Here is a 23,192-nt window from a genome sequence, read left to right on the forward strand (position 1 = left end):
AGGAGTTCTGGGACAGCATGTGCAGTTCATGCGAGGGATGAGTGAATCTTGTGACCTAAACAACAATGTTAAAATGTCACTGTCACTAAGGCAGTGTCACTATGTTAAAAGATCCATAATGTATAGGCAGCATGTTTCAGTATTCAGAAAGAAAACTCTTATAACTGAATACAGAGTACAGTGCTGACAATGTTGCATGTGACAAAAAAGACAGCACTGACTCTGCAGTTACCACCCAAGTTTGTTGTATGGACATTTCAGCCTTTTTTTTTTTTTTTAAATAAATGTAAAATATGTAAGGAATAAAATGAATAAAAAGCACAGAAGAAGAATCTCCCCTGATGGAAACCATGACGGAACAGCAAAGCGCTGACACTGGAGATAGACTCCAGAAACATAAAAATCTCCTTACAGAAAGCTTCACCATATCAGTCATTACACATTGTATTAAATAACATCATTTTAATCAGTTTACTATCAGGCTGAGATACACAAGCCACTGTGTACGTTGTTATAAACTAATCACATAATAGAAGAAGCACATTAAACCTGTGATTTGCCTTGCAGCTGCCACTACTGTTGGAGCTGCTGTTATAGAAAATTAATCTGATGATTTTCTTCCCAATCAGAATTGAGAATTCAAAAGCACTGTTGACTAACTAAAGTTAAAGTTATCAATCTTTACTGCCGTGAAGGTACTGATGTGCCTTGGAGCTTTTCAGCTTCTTTCCATTGTTAGCTAAATAGTCAGTAAGATAGCTAAAATATTTTTGCATGTGTTAACACTCTTTCATGTGTTAATTATCCCAGTGTTCAGTGGCTAGCTTACGTAAGACAAGGTCATATAATGTTTTTGTTCCCACATTTGTCATTTTAAATTTCATTAATATTTAGCAGAATGTTTGTTTCCACTTCACCAGATGTTCTGCACATATCTTGCACACCATGAAATTTGGGAATATTGTGGATTATACTGTTGAGTATATCTTCATGTAAGTTCATGTCATTAGTCTATCAGTCCATGTTTATGCATCCATGCTTACTACAAATACACTGATCATTTTCCTAATCATGACTTTTTGCTTAATTATAATCAGTCGTATTCATTTTATTATAACCAAAATATGTTTTTGCTTGTCTATTTTGCCACATTTTTTGTTTCTAAAGAAACAACCAAAACATGCTCTGCATACAGTTCTGTCTGACACGACTGCTTGCATAAACCATTTGTGAAATTGACAAGGAACTTGCGCAGTGTGCTTGTTGCTTGCATGGCTAAATCTACTTTGGGCAGCAAGAGGAAGAAAGAAGGAAAGAGGAGAAGTAAGAACGGCACGCATTTCCGCTACACCAGCATTCATATTTATTACGACAACATTGGCAGAGAGAGAAAGATAGATCACAAAAAGGTCTGTTACAAGAGCTTTGCCAAACACTTAAAAGGTCTCTTTTTTCTTTCATTATGAGACTACAAAGGCATGCAGAGTTGGGTGAAAATGGGAAAAAAAGCAAGAATGTTAAAAGAGAGAATCCCAAAACCAGAACTGAGAAGGCACATTCACAGACTAAAATGTTATTGTAGGTCAAAGACACATTCTAGTTGTGCTGAAAAAGGAGAAAGCAAGAGAGAAATAGATTCATACAGAACATTTACTAAGCAAAGATAAAAGGTTAATCAAAGTACAAGTTCTTTGCAGTTATTCACCCTTTGAGGAACTGAAAGCATCATTCAAATTTTTCCCACAAGAACTTTCAGGAATCCTGACATTAAGTCTGGTATGCATTCACTGAAACACTCTCTACTTGTATTCTTATCACTTGCCACTGAATTGCTTTTAATCAAAGCAAACAATCGGACTGGAATTTGTTGTGCAACATAGTGTAGATAATATTCTTGCTGCCAGGTACTCAAAGGGTTAAAAGTAAACAAAGAGGACTAGCCTATCAGAGCATTAGGCTGTTTGAGTGACAGGTGCAGAACTAAGATAACAGAGACAGTATCCTTTTTCTCTCGCCACCTGTATGTTCAGAGCTCCTGTGCACATGCTCTTAGCAGGACCACCACAAGAGGTCAAAAATAAATAAATAAATAAATAAATAAATAAAAAATAAAATAAATAAATAAATAAGCGGGACCTTATTTCATCCCTGGCATAATGCAGAAAATGAACATCACATCAGCATATAAAACACTGTGCAGAAATACTGATAAGCAATCTAACATATACAAACACAATCTGGAGTATCAATCGAATCTATCTATTTTGAAAATAAATAAGAGTATATATTCCTGTAATAAAAATACATTATTAATTGAACATGTGTACATTTACTTGTCCATAAACAGTACCCATTTCCACAGGTATGTCTAGAATCCTAGCAATATTCTTACTGCTTTCTTGTCAATTTCACAAATTGCAAAGGCAGGCACAAATTGTGGCAAACAAAAGCAAGGTATGATGAGAAGTAATACGGTGTGCCCTGTGAGAACCACTGGAGGCTCAGTTACACTGCAATGAACTCAGAGTAATGTCACATACAAACTGAGCAAACATGTTTTGGGGCTCTGCCTTTAAACAGAGATACTGGGAAAAGAGATACTGTCTCGTCAAAGGATAGCAAGACATCCAGAGCTTAGTGCAGATAAAATAAGTACTGACCAGAAGGTAGTGAGTTCAAACCCCAAGACCTACAAGCAGTGTGTCTTATTCTGTCTCACTTGCTTTTGATGCCAAGCAACTAACATCAGCCAAATGAACCAATGCAAATGCTTATGCCTGAGCTCTGGAATTGCTCATTACCCAGACTAGAGGCATCTGTACCAGGAATACAAAAGTTTTCATAAATAAATAAATAATCATTTGACCAAGTTTCATAGAACACTGTCGAGCTCAATGATGTATGAAGCTCTAGGTTTAGGGATTTTGGAGCACAGAATTTATGTGGCTCCTCTTACAGGGACTGACCAGCCTACTGGAGTGATATAAAAAAAAAAAAGGAATTTAACACTAGCAGGCTGTGACAATAAGGCAATGGGACATTCAGCTGATTTACTTGTAGCCCCTTTCCAGTGGGCTCAGAAAAGTTGTATCTAGACTCTATCCTCAGCATTACTGGGTTGATATCGTGGCTGAGTTATCGGTTTATGGAATGATGCCTTGCATGAAAACTAGACAAGATGAGCTGTAGAGCCGTAGATGAGATGCCGTTTAAATAATGATGATTGATACGCGAGAAGGAAATGAACAAAATGAGAGAAGTCTTATTAAAGCCTATTTGAATTCAGGTGATGGTGCCCTCAGTGGACTAAAGCCTTGAAGAAAAGCTCATTGCCAAGAAGTGGCAGCAACATTTCAGAAAAATATGCTGGCAGATGCTAACCAAAAGCATTTTAAATACATCAACAAATAATTTAAGTCTGCTACACAACATAATGCTTTATGTTCAACCTGCAACAATAATGTCTTCCCTTTTGCCAGATCAGATGTGATTCCCAATTACAGGTTACTTGTAAATGCCCTTAAGCAGAAAAATGGCTTTGGGATAATAGTGATTACATTTCAGGGCTGGTTTATATTAAAGTGGAGTTGGTAATAAACCATGGTTTAAAAAGTGTTTTTAAAAAAAATAAAAATTAAAATATAAATAAATAAATAAATAAATAACTTTTAAACCAATCTGCCAACACCAGTGATCAACAACCAAACTGTTTTTGCAGTACTGGATTAGTATTTTATGCTATTTGCTATTAAATAATAATTGTTTAACAGTGATGTTTTTATAGTTTTTTGTTTACTTGATTTCATTTTACATTTTCAGCAGCAATAAAATGCAATATAAATACGTTATTTACGAGTTAAAAATTAATTTAAAAAAAAAAAAACTGCACTTTTTCTAATTTATTTTTGGCCAGGCCTATAGAAAGGTTTTGTATTTTAGTACATTACCACCAGGAAGTGATCATCTTTTAATATGAACAATTAAGAAAAATATTACAAATATTTTGCCAAAAGTTTTAAATCCTGTTATGGAGCACAAGGCCATGTTTTTGAGATGATGAAAGTAGTGGGCATCATGGTATATATTTTCTGTGAGTCTGAGTTCACTACCAATATGGAACCAAAGAAGGAAAATTTCTTGTTTTTTTTAAGCCCTGAACCCCTTCACTAGGAGGAGAAGAGATATGTAAATCTGAAGTGTCCTGTGACACTCAGGATAATAATGATTAGTATAGGAAAGTGACTTCTTAGTCCAATAAAACAGTGTGTACACACAGCTCCTGATCTACATAGTGCAGTCTTATCTGGAAAGGGCCGGTGTGGCTGCAGGTTTTCATTCCAACCAAGCAGAAGCCACAACTGAGTCTACTGAAAGCCAAGTTCTGTCACAAACATTACAGCTTTGGAGAAAAACTGGGGTTGTGACACCTTAAGTGAAGCTGCAGAACAGAGGACCAGTCACCTGATTCATTGTACCCAATGATGTTAGAGGATAGAGACAGATTATGCCTATTACTACACTTTCCAATTAGATTTCCAAAGTAGAGACCCCACTGCCACTTCAGCCTAAGACCAAGATTAATCTACATCTAGAAAACCAGAAAATACTGCCAGTCACTAATACTGATAATCTTCAAATAGAAGCTCAGGCTTATCAAAAATGTTAAAAATAAATTAATCTGGAATTATAAGTAAATAAATACTGTGTAAATGGAAGGTGATGAATGAAATAAGATGAAAAGGCATGTGCCAAGCTTTCGATACGTCAGAAACATTTAGCCGCTCAAATCTAAGTACTACTTCTCTCTATACTGCTGGAGATCTGACTGTAAGAAGGCCATAAAAAGGCCTGACTGGAGTGTGGAGTGTGTATTTGTATGTGTACGTGTGTGTCTCACCACAGCAAGCGTACTAATTCCTCACCTGCGGCAGGGGGCTGATGGGAGCTCAGGCCTGGCAGGTCCAGTGAACTGTCAGATGCACCATGCTTTAGCTCTCCAGCCACATCTGATAACTTCATGTCCAGCTGCACAGAGAGTGCGTCCTCCGAGTCATCTTTTCCCACGCTGCTGCCTCCAATAGATGGCAGGTCCAATGACTTAACCGAAGCAGAGTCCTCTTTGGCCTGTTTGAAGGCAGCCATCTTGTCTACCAAGCTCTTCTCTTGGAATTTGGATGACTGAAAGTCAGCAAAGTCATCACTCTCCTTGCTGCTCTCATTTGGCTGCTTCCCAGGGTTACCAAATGACAGGAAGTCGGCAAAGTCATCCTGTACCACTGCTCCTCCTCCCCCGGATCCTCTCTGAGCTGAGGCAGCTGCCTCAGAGGCAGAAGATGAGGAAGAGGAGGAGCCAAACAGTGCAAAGTCACCAAAGTCGTCTGGTTTGGGGCCTGTGGAAGGAAGGAGCAGTGAGGGCACCGCAGAGGAAGAAGAGGAGGAATTGGAAAAAGAGGTGGCTTTAGAGTCAACAGTGGAAGGAGGAACTATGGAGGAAAAGAGGTCCAGGTCTGACATGTTTAGAGGGTTTTTAGGCTGTGCCAGAGATGCTGGATGGGTCTGAGATTGTGAAAGAGAATGAGAGGGGCCGAAAGGAATTGGAAAAGAAGTGGGTTGGAATGTCTTGGCCTGGTCTGGAGGGTCTAGTGGAGAAGTGCTGTTGGCCGTTTTAAAGTCGGTGAAGCCGTCATCGGCACCAACGGACTTGAAATCTGCAAAACCTTCCCCTGAAGAGGGAAAAAAATAGGAAGAAAACAATTAAAAGAGCAGTGTGACACAGCATTTCATAGTGGCTGCAGCACTAGACTGGCACAATATGGAGCCAGCATTCAAGCCACCCTTGACCTGATTTATTTTTAATTTCACAATCCTACAAAGAAAAAAGCAGTTTAGTTTCAGCTCTGAGGCACATCAAACACTCCAGTTGAATTTTAAATTCACTCAGTGAGTCACTCCGTGCATGAGGAGACTCATAGCGAAGAGAGAAAAGACACAAAAGAGCACCATAAAACAGAAGCACCTCAAGCCACTCACATATGCAAACACTACATGCACTAAGATGGTGATTCAGGACATTAGGAGGTTATGCCTCACAGAGATGTGGCTCTCTGTAGAAGCATGTGATCTCCATTTGTGTGGTGTTTCACACACCACATTCTGCTCTCACAATTAAAAATAGAACTTCTTAATGTATTGGCAAGTTTAATTCAATTGCTAGAATGGGGCAGAGATAGAGTGGCTCCATCAAAGCTACAAAACATACTCAGTGTGAAGAAACAGGAAGCAGGAAAAAGCACTGCTGAATATAGTTTTGTGGAAAAGAGGCCAACACCACTGTTAACTTACTGGAGCTCTCAGAGTTGCTCCCATTGGATTCTGTTCTAGTAAGATAGGGACACACATATACCTGCATGAATGTACGTAACTTTACGTGGAAATAGAATCACATTTAGGCTGACTTGAAGCCAGAACTGCTTTAACACATGGGAACAATAACAATAATCCAATATGGCCCATATTTATCAAAATCATTGATGTACTGATACACTGCCTGTCCAAAAAAAAAAAAAAAGTCGCACAATCTAATATTTTGTTGCACTGCACTTAGCTTTGATTACGGCACGCATTCGTCCTTATGAAACTTCACAACATTTATTGCATTAATAGTTGCATTAATTTTTGGCTGAGATCTTGCATTGAGGACAGGAGAGTCTAACCACTCCGTAAAGTCTTCTCCAGCACATCCCAAAGACTTTCAATGGGGTTAAGGTCAGGACTCTGTGGTGGCCAATTCATGTGTGAAAATGATTCCTCATGCTCCCTGAACGACTCTTTCACAAGTTAAGCCTGATGAATCTTAGCATTTTCATCCTGGAATATGCCTGTGCAGTCAGGGAAGAAAAAGTCCATTGACGGGATAACCTGGTCATTCAGTACATTCAGGTGCTCAGCTGACTTCATTTTATTGCCGCACAATGAGGCTGATAGACCTGACCAGCTGATGCAACCCCAGATCATAACACTGCCTCCAGAGGCTTGTACAGTAGGCACTATGCATGACGGGTGAATCACTTCATGCAGTTCCCTTCTTACCCTGACATGCCCATTGCTTTGGAATAGAGTAAATCTGATTTTATCAGACCACAGGACCTTTTTCCATTGTTCCACAGTCCAGTCTTTACGCTCCAGAGAAAATTGAAGTAATTTTTTCAGATTAGCCTCACTAACAAATGGCTATCTTGTAGCCACACAGCTGTTTAATCCCAAACCTGTAAGTTCTCATCACATTGTGCGTGTGGAAATGCTCTTACTTTCACTATTAAACATAGCCATGAGTTCTCCTGTCGATTTTTTTACGAAGTGACATCACCAAGCGTTTTAAAGATCTCCGATCACATTCATTCAAGATTTTTTTCCGACTACATTTCTGCTGTAAAGTTGATGGTTCACCACTATCCTTCCAGGCTTTAATAATGCACTGAACATTTCATAACCCAGTTCCAGTGATTTCAGAAATCTCCTTAGTTGTTTTCTTTGCTTGATGCAGGCCAACAATTTTCCCCTTCAGTAACATCTTTTCCACGACCACGGGATACATAATCTGCCATGGTTGTTTAAGAAATGAGAAGCTACACACTGCATCAGTTAAGGTTAAAAGAATTGTTACCAGCTGAAACACATTAATCACAGCAGTAATGATCCAATCATAGGCTCTTAAGTATTTGCTTATTTAAACCCAAACGACGACCTTTTTTTTGGCCAGTCAGTGTATAAAATCACTGTTGTTTACATGCAAGGATTTTGTCAGTCCATATAAATTCATTTCAACTCAAATTCCCAATAAACTGTTTATATGCATGTTACTTCAGTAATCTAATCGAAGTTATGGAGCAGGGTTTAGTGCCAACTTTACCATAACAAAATGGAGTGTGTGAGTCCAGTCAGAGAGCTCTGCTTTTTAATTGCATTGTTATCGAGGATTTCACTATTTCTTTGTGAATGTTAAATAGAACATTGAGAAGAAGAACCACAGTGACCACAATAAAGTTGCACAGCATTTCATATATGTCCAACATTCAGGCACAAGGATGCCTTGGTTGTTGAAAATAACAAAATGCGCACTTTATGAACTAATTAAACAGTTATTTACTCATACATTTACCCATGCAACCAAATTTAAAGGCCATTGTTTGAGAATAACTGCACAAGAAATGTAAATTTTATCCAAGGGAAGGAAAGAAAAAAAAAAAAAAAAAATGCTTGTTACTGTGGTCAAGCCACGTCTTACATTTGCCTCAAAATGTTAGTTTGGCACCCATCCTACTGCTAATCATCAAACCTCACAATTATTTTAAACAGATTAAAATGTGTAACATTAACATTGTTCTCCTACAACCGTTTATGTGCATATGCTGATTCCAATAGTAAAAGTAATCAGACACAGGATTACATAGCTATTACTCTTCTATTAAGTGGATTGTTAAAAGGATAGTTATCCACCTTGTTCAATCAGATACAATTTTCATTCATACTGGCTTCAATCGGCTTACTCTATTCCCATCGAGGTGCTTACATGAATGTTTTTTATTCCAATTAAGCTATCAGTTAGATTATTAACCGATTATTAGGCTGCATCTAAAAGTATCCAATGTAACTGTATGTTACCATTTAAAATAAGTTCAGACACTGATCCAAATTCAAACTTTGTAGAAATGTATAATTATATGTGCTGCGTATGCACTGTGTAAGACTGGAACATGCTTACCAACTGGCTTTCTGTCAGACGGCTGCTCCAGCTCTCTGAACACACTGTATTTGTCTCCAAGATCTAAATCAAAGACAAGCAAACCTTCTGTAAATCATAAAAGAGCAATGTGACTGTCTCCATAATATAAAAGCATACATATAATATATACAACAAATCTTTGAACAACACAAAGATTTCTTGAAGAATTTATTGTGACAGAAATAAAATAAGACAATAAATCAGTGAGACATTTGCCTAACATTAGTAGAAGTGAAAACTCAAAGTACTATGAGGCTAAGGAGAGGGTGTGTGTGTGTGTGTGTGTGTGTGTGTGTGTGTGTGTGTGTGTGTGTGTCGGCAAATGCACTGCTGTGTTCTGTACCTGAAGCAGGAGGTGTGGGTTCTGTAGGATGCTCCACTGACAGGTGTTTAAACACTGCATACTTATCAGAGGTAGAAGAGGATGAAGAGCCAGACACTGGAGTCAGCATGACTGGAATGCTGTAACACACACACACACACACACACACACACACACACACACACACACACATTCTGGCTACAATTGACTTAACTATTTTTGTCTTTTTATTATTATTTTTTTTTAAATAGATCACCATTCTGAGTAAAACGCCCTAGAACTGCCACCAACCCATTCTTAAATTAGGGAGTAGCTCTGCAGACTCTGGGAAAACAGAAAAGTCATTCTGCCTGCTCCTCCCTTCCTGCTTCTGATAATTGCCTTTTGCATGATGAACACAGGATCTTTGTATGCAGTTTAGAAATTGGACAAGCTTATCAGCTGTTCATTGAAACGGGTTCATTAGCAAACATGCAAAAGCTTAATTAGTCTTCCTGATGGATTATGACAAGCTATCACACAGTGGCCACTATATGATGCTCTAAACCACACAGGAGAAACTCAGTGAACAGAAACACATTGTCATAAGCATTTGATGTAGCATGACTGGATGGCAGTGAATAAAGGTCTATTCAGAACAAGGAACTGACAGAACAGACATACAGTGAGGGGAAAGATGTATTTGGACACTTTTGTTTTTGTTATTTAATATACATCCAGTGCATATACCCACTTCAAATTTACACACGTCTTATAACTACAAAAGGTCTGTGTAAAAATAAATCAAGTTCAAACATATATGCTGCAAAAAAAAGTTCCTTGTGCAAATTGTACCTTGTTTCATTATAAAATACATTATATAAGACACTGGGAAGTTGGGAAATTTTGACGCGACACAGCAATCATGGTGAAGGTGCTTCTTAGGGGACAAATTTTTTAAACAACACTTGAAGGGAAGAACTACAGAGCCATAGCAAATACCTTAAATATTCCTGTCAGTTTGATAATAGGCAGATGAAATGTTCATAGAATCACAATTCATCTTGGCCAGATGTGTCACACAGGAGTTCACAGCGCACTCTCAGACTAATGATAAGGAAGGTAAGATAGAAGTCAGCAGTCACTTGAAAAGAGTTGCAGGACAAGCTGAGAGCAGCAGGAACAGCAGTTACACAGACAATAATATGCAATGAACTGCACCGCAATAATCTCTGTCCCTACACCACACACAAAACTCCTCTGCTAAAAAAAAAAAAAAAGAGATGCACATCTAAAAGCATTTAGACAAATCAGAATCCTTATTTGGAACAATATACTCTGATATGACAAAACTAAAACAGAACTCTTAATAATTTAGCTCATCAGGCTTGGAAAATAAGGGTGGTGCGCATGATCCCAACACCATACCCACAGTGTAGTACAGAGATGTGAACATCCAATGGAGCTGTTTCTCTTAAAACGGTACTGGGTCATTACATGTCATTGAAGGAAACACGAATAGAGCGATGTACCGGGACAGATTAGAGAAGAATTTAACCTCATCAGCCAAGAAACTTCATCTGGAGAGGAGATGGACATTTCAACAAGAAATCTCCTGACTTCCCACTGAAAATTTATTTAGGATTTTGAAGTTGCAAGTATATCAGAGGGATCCTCTTAAACTTGTGGAATTGGAGACGATTTGTCAAGAAGAATGGGACAAAACTGAATACTGCAAAAAGCTAATTACTCCTTACCATAAACATCTCAGTAATGCCAATAACAGCTTGACAGAATAAAAAAAAAAAAAAAAAAAAAAAAAAAAAAAAAAGTGTGATACTTATTTCTCCTCACTGTAAATGTATTTTAAAGGGAAAAATGATCATGTCCATATCCCTTACAATGGAGAATGAGTGATCAGTGTTCAACTTTCATACCTGCTTTGAGAGGAGGTTACAGTTGGGAATGTTCCTCCTGTCTCTCCTTGAAAATCTGTGAATGAATCATCTCCAGCTTTTGGAGCCTCCTGAAAGTCCTGGAAATCATCATCCTCCACTTTGGTTCCCTGGAGTAGACCAACATAAAAGTGCATCAGCTTTCTTTGTCTCAAAGTGGATAACTAGTTTTTTTGTTTGTTTGTTTTTTTAAAAAAAAAAAAAAAAAAAAAACTAGGGTCAGTTTAAGGTAGGAGGCCTACTGGACAAGTTGAGGTTTACAGACTTTACTCAAAAGCCCAAAAGCACCAGTTCTGGTACTGGAACTGAACAACTTATGCAGGATTTGATACTCTCTTTACACCACAGCAGTCACACATCTGACCGCATTCAAGCAAGTTACCTGGACAGGAGGGAAATTGGCGATGAAGCTGTTGGAAGGTTGTGCCAGTGAGTTGGAGGCCATGGGCATGACGGCAGGCGTGGCAGGGGGCATTAGGGGCTGCTGGTGTGTCAGGACGGCTGGCATAGCCATAGCCATTGCAGGCAAGTTGGGCACTGGAGGGGTAGGGAACTGACTCAGGATGTCCAGGCTCATCGCTGGAAGCCCACTCTGGAACAAAAGACCATCGGAGCTACACAACCGTAGATTCACAAAATAACTTGTTTACCCCTCATCTAACCCCTCATTTAAAAAAATATACAACAATGAACTGTAAACAACAGCACTGATTGACCTTTAAACATTAATCCAATAGCAATCACATTTGTGGGTTCTCAGAGTCATCAAACTGACACTTAAAGCTTGTCATGAAATAAAAAGGACTCATTTATCTTATAATTAAAACATGCTTTGCAGATAAGTGGATAATGTAGAATTGCATCATCCTATGTTTTGCGTTTACATCCAGGGCAAACATTTTCTGCCTTTCTGATCAGCAGATCACAATTACAAAGCAAGTATTAAACCTCCATAAATCCTCTGCACACCTCACTAAGAGGTTTTTCTTAATTACTCATTAAAGTCAAATTCCATTTTTCACATCCATCACTTGTAGCACAATCCCCCTACCCCAAGCTCCCTAAAGATGACAATTTACATGACAAAAAAAAAAAAAAGCTTCTTATTGTGGGAGCACTAACAAGCCACACACTACTGCTAGCTCTGCCCACCCCCAGGGGGAAGCTGTTGTGTTTGGGCTCAATGAGATAAGGAAGCATTCATCAGGCAATGTCCCAGGACAACTCCAGGGTTGCCAACACTGCTAACAAAAAACCCCCAAGAGGCAAAGGGGGAATAAAAAAAGGAATTTTAACCACAGAACCCTAGCATACATTGGTGAACGGGATAGCTCCATGCTAACAGCATAAGTGATAAAATATGTAGTGTTTGAAATAATATTTAGCTGAAATTTGCTGAAATGCTTGAGTGCATACGCTTACTTTAATACAAGTGCATGTGCATATACAGACTGCAGTTCATATCATTATGTTGCACATGCTAATAAACTGTCTACTGTAGTGAATCATGTAACTGACTTACCTGTAGACATTTATAGACCCAAGTATCAGTACAGTAAAAAAAAAAAAAAAAAAATGGTTTTCATATTTTTATTACTAACATGAATGGTGCATATTAAACAAATAGAACAACTTGCCTGCCCAAGTTTATTTAAAATTATGATAGTCTGAACACACTGAAAAAAATTCTTAAATGGTAACACACAGCAAGTCACATCCTTTTATTCGGGTTTGGTCTGACCAGTGCTTTAGTTGAAACAGCTATGGTTTCAAAACAATAAATGCTATGGCTAAACGGTAAATGTTGGCACTTCTGCAACCAGTGATAACAGCTGAGATAACTGCTGAACACTGGAAGCATGGGTACTTTGTATAGGAGACTCTGCTGGGAAGTGAAATCAGGCCCCAGCAAAAAGACCCACTGAACTTAACAGACTGTAATCCTTGTTTATTGATTATAAAAAGTATTAAACTACAGCCTGACTTAACATACCTCCATACAGACTTTCTCACTCTGTCAGGTTTGTCATGCTTTAAAACAATATCTTCATCAACTCTGTGTTACCTGTGCTACTCCAATCAAGGCCAGAACGGTGTACAGCTCCTCCTTGGTCAGCTTGCCTGGTGTGGTACGATTAGCTGAGGCCCAGATCTGACCCAGAGCCTCTCGGGGCAGACCAGATGACATCAGGATAGGGTAGAGTTTGGCTGTGTCGATGCCTGCTGGAGTCATTGTAAACTCTAGAACCTTCTTGAACATCTCTGCACAAAACACAGAGACACACAGGCACACAAGCCTTAAGAAAAAAAATTCTAAACAATAGAAGACATACACTTTTAAAATAGTACTTGGACTAATGGACAGAAAATGGACCCTACTTCTTATTACCTGGAACAAGAGAGTCATTGTAGAGCCAGGCTGGCAACAAGGACTGCATTTCTTGTTGGGGATAGACACCAACACCTGCTTGTGGCAAGAGAATGACGCAGTGAGATGTGGAAGCAGAATATTAAACTAAGCATGCTGTTTACCATGTCTCCTGCTGTACTCAGCTCAGATGTTCCAGCTGATGCTATATTTCCCCATTTCTTCAGTAAGACCCACATATTAGAACAAGATTCTCTCTGGTAGCACTGATTAAGTAGCTGTTCTTGAACTGAACATTTACATTTACGTCACATGTAAGGAAACTAAAGAATAGGCTCTGTGAATCAGTCATGGGAATATGCAGTCAGCGTGAGAGCAGCTGTCAGACTTCCGCAGGATCCTCATCAATATTAGAAACCAAGCATCCTTCATGTCATTTACTGCAGGTGTGAAAGGTTATCATTGATCTGAAATCATGTCATGTTGGTTCATTTGTAAAAAGACAAGAAATCATTGATCAGTGCAATCCCTATAAAAGCTGGCAAGCATGAGAAAGCCAGCAATGCAGAGGCAGAGCACAGTGTGAGCAGGTACATCTCCAGTGGATCTCCAGGGACAGTGCCCATCTCTGTTAGCAGAGCAGGTGTCAGGCTTCTCCAGTGAGGACTGGCTTGAGGGAGGAAAAACTCCCTGCGCTGGAGGAAAAAGTCAGCTCGTTCCATATAAAGAAACCATGCAGTCATTACCTTAGGAAACTTCACTGAACCCATCTATTTATGCTTAAGGAAATGAAGTTACATATTCAGGACTGGGGAGAAAGTTTAACAACTGTCTTTTCCAGACAGAATTTCTTCATGAGTTTTCTTTTCTTGGAACATGTCACATTCTCTGTAAAACAGACTGTCTTTGGCATGTCTTTTAAACCTGTAGATCTCCTAAAGATAATTACACCACAGTGCTATTGGATTCTCTAATTTGCTTGGTCATAAGGTGCTGACTTACACGACCAAGACACCACATAACTCTTAGACTAATAATGGATGGGTTAAAAATGTGCTGCTATTTAAAAAAATAAAAACACGATCACTGATATGGTGACATTTCTGTAAAGAGACCTTTATGGAAGGAGTCTCCAGTGTCAGCGCTTTGTAACAGTCATTACGTTTTCTGAAAAGGGAAGTCTTTAGGACAGAGAACTTGGTACTTTCTGGTTTCTCGGTAACATGACAACCTGCAGTTTTCTGTTTGATTAACTTTGGAACTAATTTGTTTTGTGGATGTTCCACAACATTAAATATAACTATAAATGATAAAATTATGAAGTGTCATTCTTTAATAAATTAAAAATTTAATCCTTGACAAATTGCTGTGGTATAAAAGGAATAAAACATTTCGAGACATGCCGTTACTGGGAAATACTCCACTTGGACAGTAACAGTAACTCTGCCTTGTGTTGGACCGCATCACATCACCCAATCATTGATTATTTTCCTATAACAGTACACCCAGTCATGTTTTATTACTTACCTGAAATTCTGCTCCCAAGCACTGGGATTTGGTTAGTAGGAAATTTGTTTAGGTGTTGAGTATAATCAAAACATTCGCATGCACTGGTGATTGTAAATAATAAGAGAAGCACCCCATTGGAAAATGCTTCCTCCAAAAGAACTTGCAGAAGCACTTTATGATTAGTAGAGAGAGAAAGACCGAGAGCACACCTACAAGCTGAACGGCGTCAATTTTGAAGGACAGATGTGGAATACACGAACTGCTCTGCTCTCACCACTAGCACTTGATGCCTGATGGGGCTGAGCTTCTGCTGCTGTGGGAGCTGGGGAAGCAGTTGGAGGCTCAGGAGTCTTCTCCACTGTGAAGGTAGCACTGAGGTCATCGGAGCACTGGGCCCAGTTGCGAGCTCTGGAGCTACTCTGGAAGCGTACTGATACCTGAGCTCTGGGAGCCAGCTCAGACATGGCCCGGCAGGGCTTAAAGTTAACCTGAGCCTTCTTATCGGCTGTTAGATCGCACGAGGAGAAGAGCTTCTCCTCCAGAGATGGGCCTGAAGAACAAGGTAAGGAACTGCTAGAGTTACCATTGGAGCTGAAACCATCATCTCTAGTTTTATTATTGATACCTTCTGCAAAGTTTAGTTTTAAGCTAAATTGGCCAAACTGGCTGGAACTTAGTGGTCTAAAAGACCAGGATATGCAACTTGTAGTTTGGATAGGATTGGATCTTGGATTGGATCTGAAGTAGTTTGGACAGGATTGGATCTTGGATTGGATCTGAACTCTGAAGCACCTGACAATATTACATTATAGCTTAAATGGAGGCTTTCTGGACACACTCAGTATGAAAGAATATGAAAAATGTTAAACAACTTCACACTGTCAAGACATTGTTACTGTTACATATTTTAAATATACAATATCTCCCCCTGAAGTAAGCAATAATCATTCCTATGGCATATTTAACTAGCTCATTACAGACAAAAAACAAACAAGCTACAAGTCCTTAAAGGTTATGTGCAGTCATACAGAGCTGTTGTGACTGTGGGCTCCAACAGGAGTCAAATGACTCTGAGAACACGATTTCCTCGTCAAAGTCCACAGCACTGACAGTGAAGCAGAGCACCAGACACCAACAAGCAAGAGGCTGTCCACAGCTCTCCTTTAGTTCAACATTATAGCAATGAGTCCATGATATGAAATGTGTGTGTCCATGTCACATCTTAATGTTGCCTATAAATACAGCTTGTGGATCATAAACAAAGCAGCAATCACATTTCAGGCACTAACGAGAATGAGTGATGAGGAAATAAAAATAGAGAATGAGACAGGAGTTACCTTGGAATGTAGATTGGGAGCTGGAGATGACAGAAGAGTGGTGAGGGACAGTGAGTGTGGGCAGAGAGGGAGCAAGGGAAAAGGGGAGAGGGCTGGAAGAGGGCCGCTGCCCAGGCCCTGCCTCTAGAGGTGACCTATTGACACCTGAGGAAGAGGAAGGCAGAGGGAGGGAGGAACTGGGAAAGGAAGCCTCAACAGGGCCCTGTATAAAGTCACTAAATTCATCATCCTCCTCTGCGAAAGCAGGGGAGAGGGAGTGTGGTGGGACAGAGGAGTGAGATGGCGATGAGTCTGCAAAAACAATAAACAAAATAGTGAAAACGGCACAACGCACAGCACACATGGTGTGTTTAAGGGATGAACTACACTGTCACAGGGGACAGGCAGGGGTATTTTTATTCATATGTAAGATTTTAATTAGTGACATTTAAATAAATAAATAAAATAAAAAAAAAACATAAAAGGCAAGTGAGGACAAAGAACAAGTTTGACCAATAAAGTAGAAAAAAATAAGCAGCTATTTCTTGTTGATATAAAATAAAAGTTGAATCCACTACAGGGAGAGCATGAGAACAGAAAATCCAGTACAGAGCTTTAGGATGGAAAAAAAAGTCACTAGAGACAAGACACACTTTAACATTTTGACAGACATTAACTTGTCCCATAGACATGTGTCTCTTTAATCTTCTTTGCCTTGTAATAAAGGTTATGTAGTGGCAATGCTACGGTCAATCACAAGCCTTTCTGAAACTGATGTGATCAGAGTGGGTAAAACATTCTGAGGTTGTGTTGAGAGCAAGTCAGGACTGTACCTGGTTTCTTAGACTGAGAAGATGGAGTGGGATGCATCTTTGCATCTCTGCTGAAGCCATCTAAATTTCCTTTTATGGCTTCCAGTGCATCATCTCGACTCTTCTCTCCAGTCTGTACAGACAATAGCAAATTGTAATAGTTTAGGTAAACACTATGCAGCAATACCATGCTTAATTATATAATGTGTCAAAATTAAGAAAATATCTTCTCTATGAACTTGGGAATAATGAGGATTATCAAGTCTCACTTTGGGTTTGACGCTGCTCAGGAGGCGCAGTTTCTGCTTCTGCTCTTCAAACTGCCTCCTCTTCCGATCTTCCTCTAGCATGCGCTGCTGCTGCTCCAAGCGCTTTCTGTTTAAACACATTCACCCAAAACCAGAATGAGTGGGGAGCTTTGCAACACATTGCAGCTGTGCAGCGTGACAGTGAAGAGACTCACTGGTGCTCCTCAGCCATCTGTTTCTGCAGGTCAGCAGGGTACTGTGGCCCCGTGGCCCTCATTCCCATGAACTGGGGTTGACCCATGAACTGCATGCCTGGTGCCTGCATCCCCATGGCCATGCCACCCTGCGCAGAGACACACAAGAGAAAGAATTAGAAGCAAGTCATTCAATAAACTGTGTCATACCACAGCTCGGTTGAATGCTCGAATCTGACTGGTCAGTAGGTGTGCATTACTCCTGTATAACAGTAGGGCTCAAAGTAGTTCCGGGTGTAACACAAACAATACGTTAATATTAATGTGCTCATTCTAATATGTTAATAGTTCTATAGTAACAGCTCACACAATGGGATCTATACGGTGGACACTCAATATAATCTAATAATAAACTGATTTTTAAAAAATGTGTTGTTTAACAAAGTAGAGAGAGAGAGGCTGGTGAGAGAATGACTGTTTAATGCAGCTGTAACAGGTGAGAGCAGGAACGAACATGTCCCTTCGATGTTCCACAACATTAAATCTAAATATAAACTATTGCACAACGGTCATCCTTTAATAAATGAAACATTGTAATTGCTGTGGTTTAAGGGAAAAACACTCCTGAAGGTGCGGTTATATAAAAATAATGCACTTCAGGTGGGTAGTGGCACTCCGCTTGAGCGTTGTTCTGCATCACACACCCCACAGTTCATTATTCTCGTATAACAGCACGGTTTGTTGTTTGTTATTCCTTACTTATCCAGTTGTGCATTAATTAACCTGCTTTTCCCACTAGCAAAATAAATTCTTAATCCTTACTTGCTTGCACTGCTAGAATTGTACTTGTGATTCAAATACAGGCAAAACAACCATATTTCAGTCCAGGAACACCTGGAGTTCACAACTACATATAGTAAAATCTTAAGATTTCACCATGTGAAGGGTTTTCCCAGGCCACCACATATATAATGACTACTATACATAGTCATTATACCTTGTTCTGATTACATTATGACTGCACACCATGTTACTTGATGATGAAAAGGTGCTCACAAATGATTTTATTCTCTTTGTGTCATCATATTTGGACATCACTGAATATCCTGATTTTATTTCTGTGATTAAAGCTGAAATCATATAGTAGGCACTCAGCATTAGGTGTTCTGGAAAAAGAAAATTCTTCTTGTCTTAATAACAACCTGCATGGGCATTGGTCCAGCAGGCATCTGGGCTCCAAAATTCATTCCCATCATGCCTTGCATGTTGGGCTGCATGACTGGGACCATGGGAAATCCCTGTTGCTGCTGCTGTTGCTGCATGGGCATCATTCCTGTCAGGAATCGTACAGCGGACAACAGTCAGAATACTGAATACTTAATATTCGCATTACAGTGACAACAATCACAGCTCTGATTTACAACACTATTTATAATATGACTCAACAGTATACATATATTTTCCACAAAGTAATACATATATTAAAAGGACTGTGTAAAAACACATTAAACGCATAGACACTATAGTCAAAGGTCAGTTATGCAAATGATCACAGCCCAAATTCTATTGCTAAATCCAGTGCTTTTAACCTAAACATCTGGCATATGCGGGACAATCCACATGCACTGCTGTGTATTGGATTTTTCTGTGTGGTAAAAAAAAAAAAGTATCACATTACACTGTATAATGGACTTACAGAAAGAAAATAAATAAATTACTGTTTCAGAGTGGATCTTTTCTACATTCTATAACCCTATATAATGCTATAATATTCTTTATACAAAAGCTTAATATTCCAGATCCAAAAAAGCAACTGTAACACACTGTCAAAATGCTTGAACACAATCATCTTACCTTGTGGTGGTCCAAGTCCCCCTCCAACAGGGTACATGAAACTAGAAAGAAATTAAGACAAAAGAGATGAGCTGCTTTGTTGCTAGTTTTGCAGCACTACTAAGTAGTTAATATGTCATACTTGCTTTTGGTCAACCAGGAGACAATTATCACTTCAATCACGCTTGCATTGTATACACTTGTACACTATACCACCAAAAGTATGTGGAGATCTGACCATCACACTCATATGTGCTGTTTGAACATCCCATTCCAGAGTTAGCCCCTGTTTGCTGTAATAATAACCTCCATTCTTCTGGAAAGGCCTTCCACTAGATTCTGGAGCGTGGCTGTGGGGATTTAACCATTCAGTCACAAGAGCATCAGGCACTGGACCATTCACAAGAAGATCTGGGGTGCACTTCAGTTCATCCCATAGGCACTGAATGGGGTTGAGGTCAGGGCTCTGTGCAGGACACTCGAGTTCTTCCACATCAACCTTAACAAACCATGTCTTCATGGAGCTCGCTTTGTACACAGGGGCATCATCAGGCCTCTTAGTTCCAGTGAAGAGAAACTGTAATGCTACAGCATTCAAAGGCATCCTATACGACTGCCTGTTTCCAACTTTGTGGCAACAGTTTGGGGAAGAACCACATATGAGTGTGATGGCCAGGTGTCCGTATGCATTTTGCATGCACAGCTGTTTCTCTGATCGACCATGCGGACAGTGGTAGCTGAATGTAGAATTAATGTCTGTGTGATTCTGGAAGGCCATTACACCGGCTGTTGGCCCAGAGCCGCTCAGTGATGCATCTGCCAGCTTACAGATTTACAGCTTTACGCAGCTCCCTATGTAGCTGTATCGCTACACAAAGAACGTAACAGTGGATTAAGTCCAAAGATTAACAGGAAAGAAATCTGCAGTGATATCAGGAACAGGGGAGGTTCTGAGCGTTCACCATCAACAAATACAATCAGCTAACCTAAATCATCCTCTTCACTTCTATTCTGAAATGGAAAAAAAAAAAAATCTTCAAGCTAACTTACTTAACCCCTTAAACTCCCAGGAGCCATCAACAGGTCCAGACTTACATTCTTCACTCTCGGAACTATGTTGCTTGTCTTTTAGCACTACCATAGAAGCAATCACTGAGTAATATGCTTCACGATGAACAACCAAATACAATGGAACTATAAGGGGAATCTAATATCAAATGGTATTTAAGCTTTTATTTAGAGACTCTGTCTTCCAAAGACCTGAACACAGCATTAATTTAAGCAAAGAAAGCAGTTAGCACATGAAGAACAATTCATCCTGATCATTTTTTGTTATAATTTTTTACTATTCCAGCAAATGGAAGTGGGACCATTCATGATGCACACAATTTTGTTTAAAATCACCTCAAAACTAACATCCCTGACTGTTTACACAAGCAGCTTGTTGTGCCTTTCTAAGGCTGGTCTGGCTTGATTGCTTAACATTTAGATCAGTTTCCACTTCCAACCTACTTAATCAGCTTCAAGAGCACCAGCTGAGCTGCAGTCACGCTGACTAAACAGGAAAATCAAAAGAACAGTAAGACATTGCTGGTACAGTGTATGTTTGCAGTCAAGACCATTTCTGATCACAGTAAAATCCTTACTCTCACTCAACACATCTCAACAAAGACCTTTTCGGAGTCATGCATGAGAGCGCATCAAAGGTCAGGGATTTATGTGTAATCTAGTATTTATACGTTGCTTAATAAGACGTCAGTGAACTGTTCAGAGCATATTGGGCACTCTGTTTCACCAGCCGGATCAGTATTACCAGGCGCTGTGGTGCGTGGAGATGAACATTCATTATTTAAGCCATTCAGCAGAGGCTAAAGCTCTGGCAGTAAATAAATAATGAGTCTAAACTTTCTGAAAGACACAGACCTAGGTCATCGTAGTGTTACTGAATTCAGCACAATAAACAGGGCCTTCAAATCCCCAGGTATCAGTGACATATCCAGGAGATCTGCAGTTTTATTATTCACTTAAACTGAAATTAAACAATTCTAATAAATGTGACTCTAAATAGAAATTCTAATAAAACTAAGTAAATGTCTAGACTCCTTACCTTTAAACCCAGGGAAAGTTCAGAATAAAACACTCCAATGAATAAATATCATGACCAGATGTTCAAAGCGTTCGATTATATATTCGTACAACGAATCTGCACTGCATTTATAAAAGGGGAATCTGGGATTTTATTTAACAGTGTAGGGGTTTCTGTTCGTGAAAACTCCAGCAGGTTTCAGTATCTACACATTTACATGGTCAGCGCACACAGAAGTGTGCACATATGATCAGTTTAGCCAGGATGCTGACCAAACTCAAAACCAGCAATCATGGGCATGATGGGCTTTTAAGATAATGTCTGAAACAAATATTAAGTGTTGAGAGAGAGATATGCTTGATCCAGTTCAGCTTTCAAGGCGTTGGCCATCTAATCCTTAGACCTATTTTAATTCCTCTTCTTTTTGTGAAACAGATAAAGACTCAGGCCATAACCACAAACATTCCAGAGCCATGAACACAAACACGTCCATGTCAGTTGCATCCGAGATTAAAGATCTGACAATCAGATGTGATGAAGGAGAAGTGAACCCGGCTGTAGGAGCACATCCTGTGGCCTTGAGCAGATCAGCTCCTCTGCACACTGTCCAGCAGAGCTGATGACATGCAGCTGCTCTACACTGCTGTAAAGCGGCTGCTGTGCAGGTGTCAGCGCCGTTACAGGAGAAACACCTGGTCATATGCACGAGCCTGCCTGTGTGTCGTCATGAACCGGCAGGCTGCCTAACCACTCCTGCGTGTCTATACACCACCGCTTTCAACACTCGTCCCAGAGAAGTGCGATGTTAAACCACACGCCAAAACGTGTACGCGACAGCTGGCATAATGACACTGCTGCTAGCAGACAACACAACAATACGCTTAGCCTGTTAGCTTCGCTAGCCTGCTATATCAGCGTAACTACAGCAAACTGACAACCAAAGGCTAGCTAGCTTAGCCGCGAGCTAGCCAGCCAGCACAGAAGATGTTGCACTTAAAAATGAGCGCCTAACACCACAACCACCTTTAACCGAGCTCACGGATGAAGAAATACACATTTCACTACTGGAACCCACAATGTTACATAAAAAACAAAGAACGACAAAACGGTCAATTGACGGTTTTCTCTACCTGCCACCTCCCCCTGATCCGGGCCGGAGCGCCATCTTAATCAGCTCTGGGGCGTGACGTCACTTCCGGGGTCACCTGTAGCGCGTCATCATCATCATCGTCATCGTCATCATTATTATTATTATTATTATTATTATTATTATTATTATTATTATTATTATTATTATTGTTGTTGTTGTTGTTGTTGTTGGCTGTGGTGGTGGTGGTGGTGGTTTTTACACCCGACTTGGAGGCATGAGGTCCGTGTGTGTGTGTGTGTGTATGTGTGTGTGTGTGTGTCTGTGTGCGTGTGTGTTTTGTTTTTGTTTTTTTCATTTCAAATGCATGGTAAAACTAATCAAATTCATCTGGTGTACATCTGAAGATTTTTAAATCTAAACAGGAACAATAATGGTAGGATGGTTCCACTTGAACAAACCGCTCTGTGTTTGCAGAAGCTAAAATGTTACACAGTGACAGTTTGTTGAATCCAGGGCTCTCATTTATCACACAAATCTGTGCCATAAGTGTGTGAGTGAACCTTTCAACACAATGTGTAGGATTTATAAAAACGGACATCAGTTTACATTTCTGCGTAAGATTGGGAATACAGAGGGCATTTCCCAACCATCACTGTGTAGGACTGTGGCCGCAGTGTCACATGCCATCATTTCTCTTG

The 23,192-nt window shown here is 39.7% G+C and overlaps 1 protein-coding gene across 7 annotated transcripts in view; it reads right to left on the reverse strand.

Annotated features, from left to right (window-relative positions):
* synrg (synergin, gamma) overlaps window positions 1-22,611 on the reverse strand; it is a 36,707-nt gene extending 14,096 nt beyond the window's left edge. For 2 of the 7 annotated variants that reach the window (XM_053239488.1, XM_053239486.1), the window contains exons 1-15: window positions 22,535-22,611; window positions 19,340-19,380; window positions 18,688-18,818; window positions 17,507-17,634; window positions 17,313-17,418; window positions 17,065-17,176; window positions 16,253-16,543; window positions 15,190-15,465; window positions 13,428-13,505; window positions 13,104-13,300; window positions 11,421-11,630; window positions 11,021-11,148; window positions 9,126-9,244; window positions 8,762-8,824; window positions 4,923-5,723 (exon numbers count right to left, since the gene is read on the reverse strand). In XM_053239488.1, coding sequence (XP_053095463.1) covers window positions 4,923-5,723; window positions 8,762-8,824; window positions 9,126-9,244; window positions 11,021-11,148; window positions 11,421-11,630; window positions 13,104-13,300; window positions 13,428-13,505; window positions 15,190-15,465; window positions 16,253-16,543; window positions 17,065-17,176; window positions 17,313-17,418; window positions 17,507-17,634; window positions 18,688-18,818; window positions 19,340-19,380; window positions 22,535-22,569 — 2,716 coding nt within the window. In that variant the 5' untranslated portion in view covers window positions 22,570-22,611. Of the gene's footprint in view, window positions 1-4,922; window positions 5,724-8,761; window positions 8,825-9,125; window positions 9,245-11,020; window positions 11,149-11,420; window positions 11,631-13,103; window positions 13,301-13,427; window positions 13,506-15,189; window positions 15,466-16,252; window positions 16,544-17,064; window positions 17,177-17,312; window positions 17,419-17,506; window positions 17,635-18,687; window positions 18,819-19,339; window positions 19,381-21,425; window positions 22,503-22,534 lie in introns of those variants that run through there. The other 5 variants (XM_053239491.1, XM_053239490.1, XM_034310538.2 and 2 more) reach the window with 4 other exon arrangements.
* Window positions 22,612-23,192: the final 581 nt, after the last annotated feature.

This window comes from Pangasianodon hypophthalmus, chromosome 14 (assembly GCF_027358585.1).
Source record: "Pangasianodon hypophthalmus isolate fPanHyp1 chromosome 14, fPanHyp1.pri, whole genome shotgun sequence".
Taxonomy (NCBI): Eukaryota; Metazoa; Chordata; class Actinopteri; order Siluriformes; family Pangasiidae; genus Pangasianodon; species Pangasianodon hypophthalmus.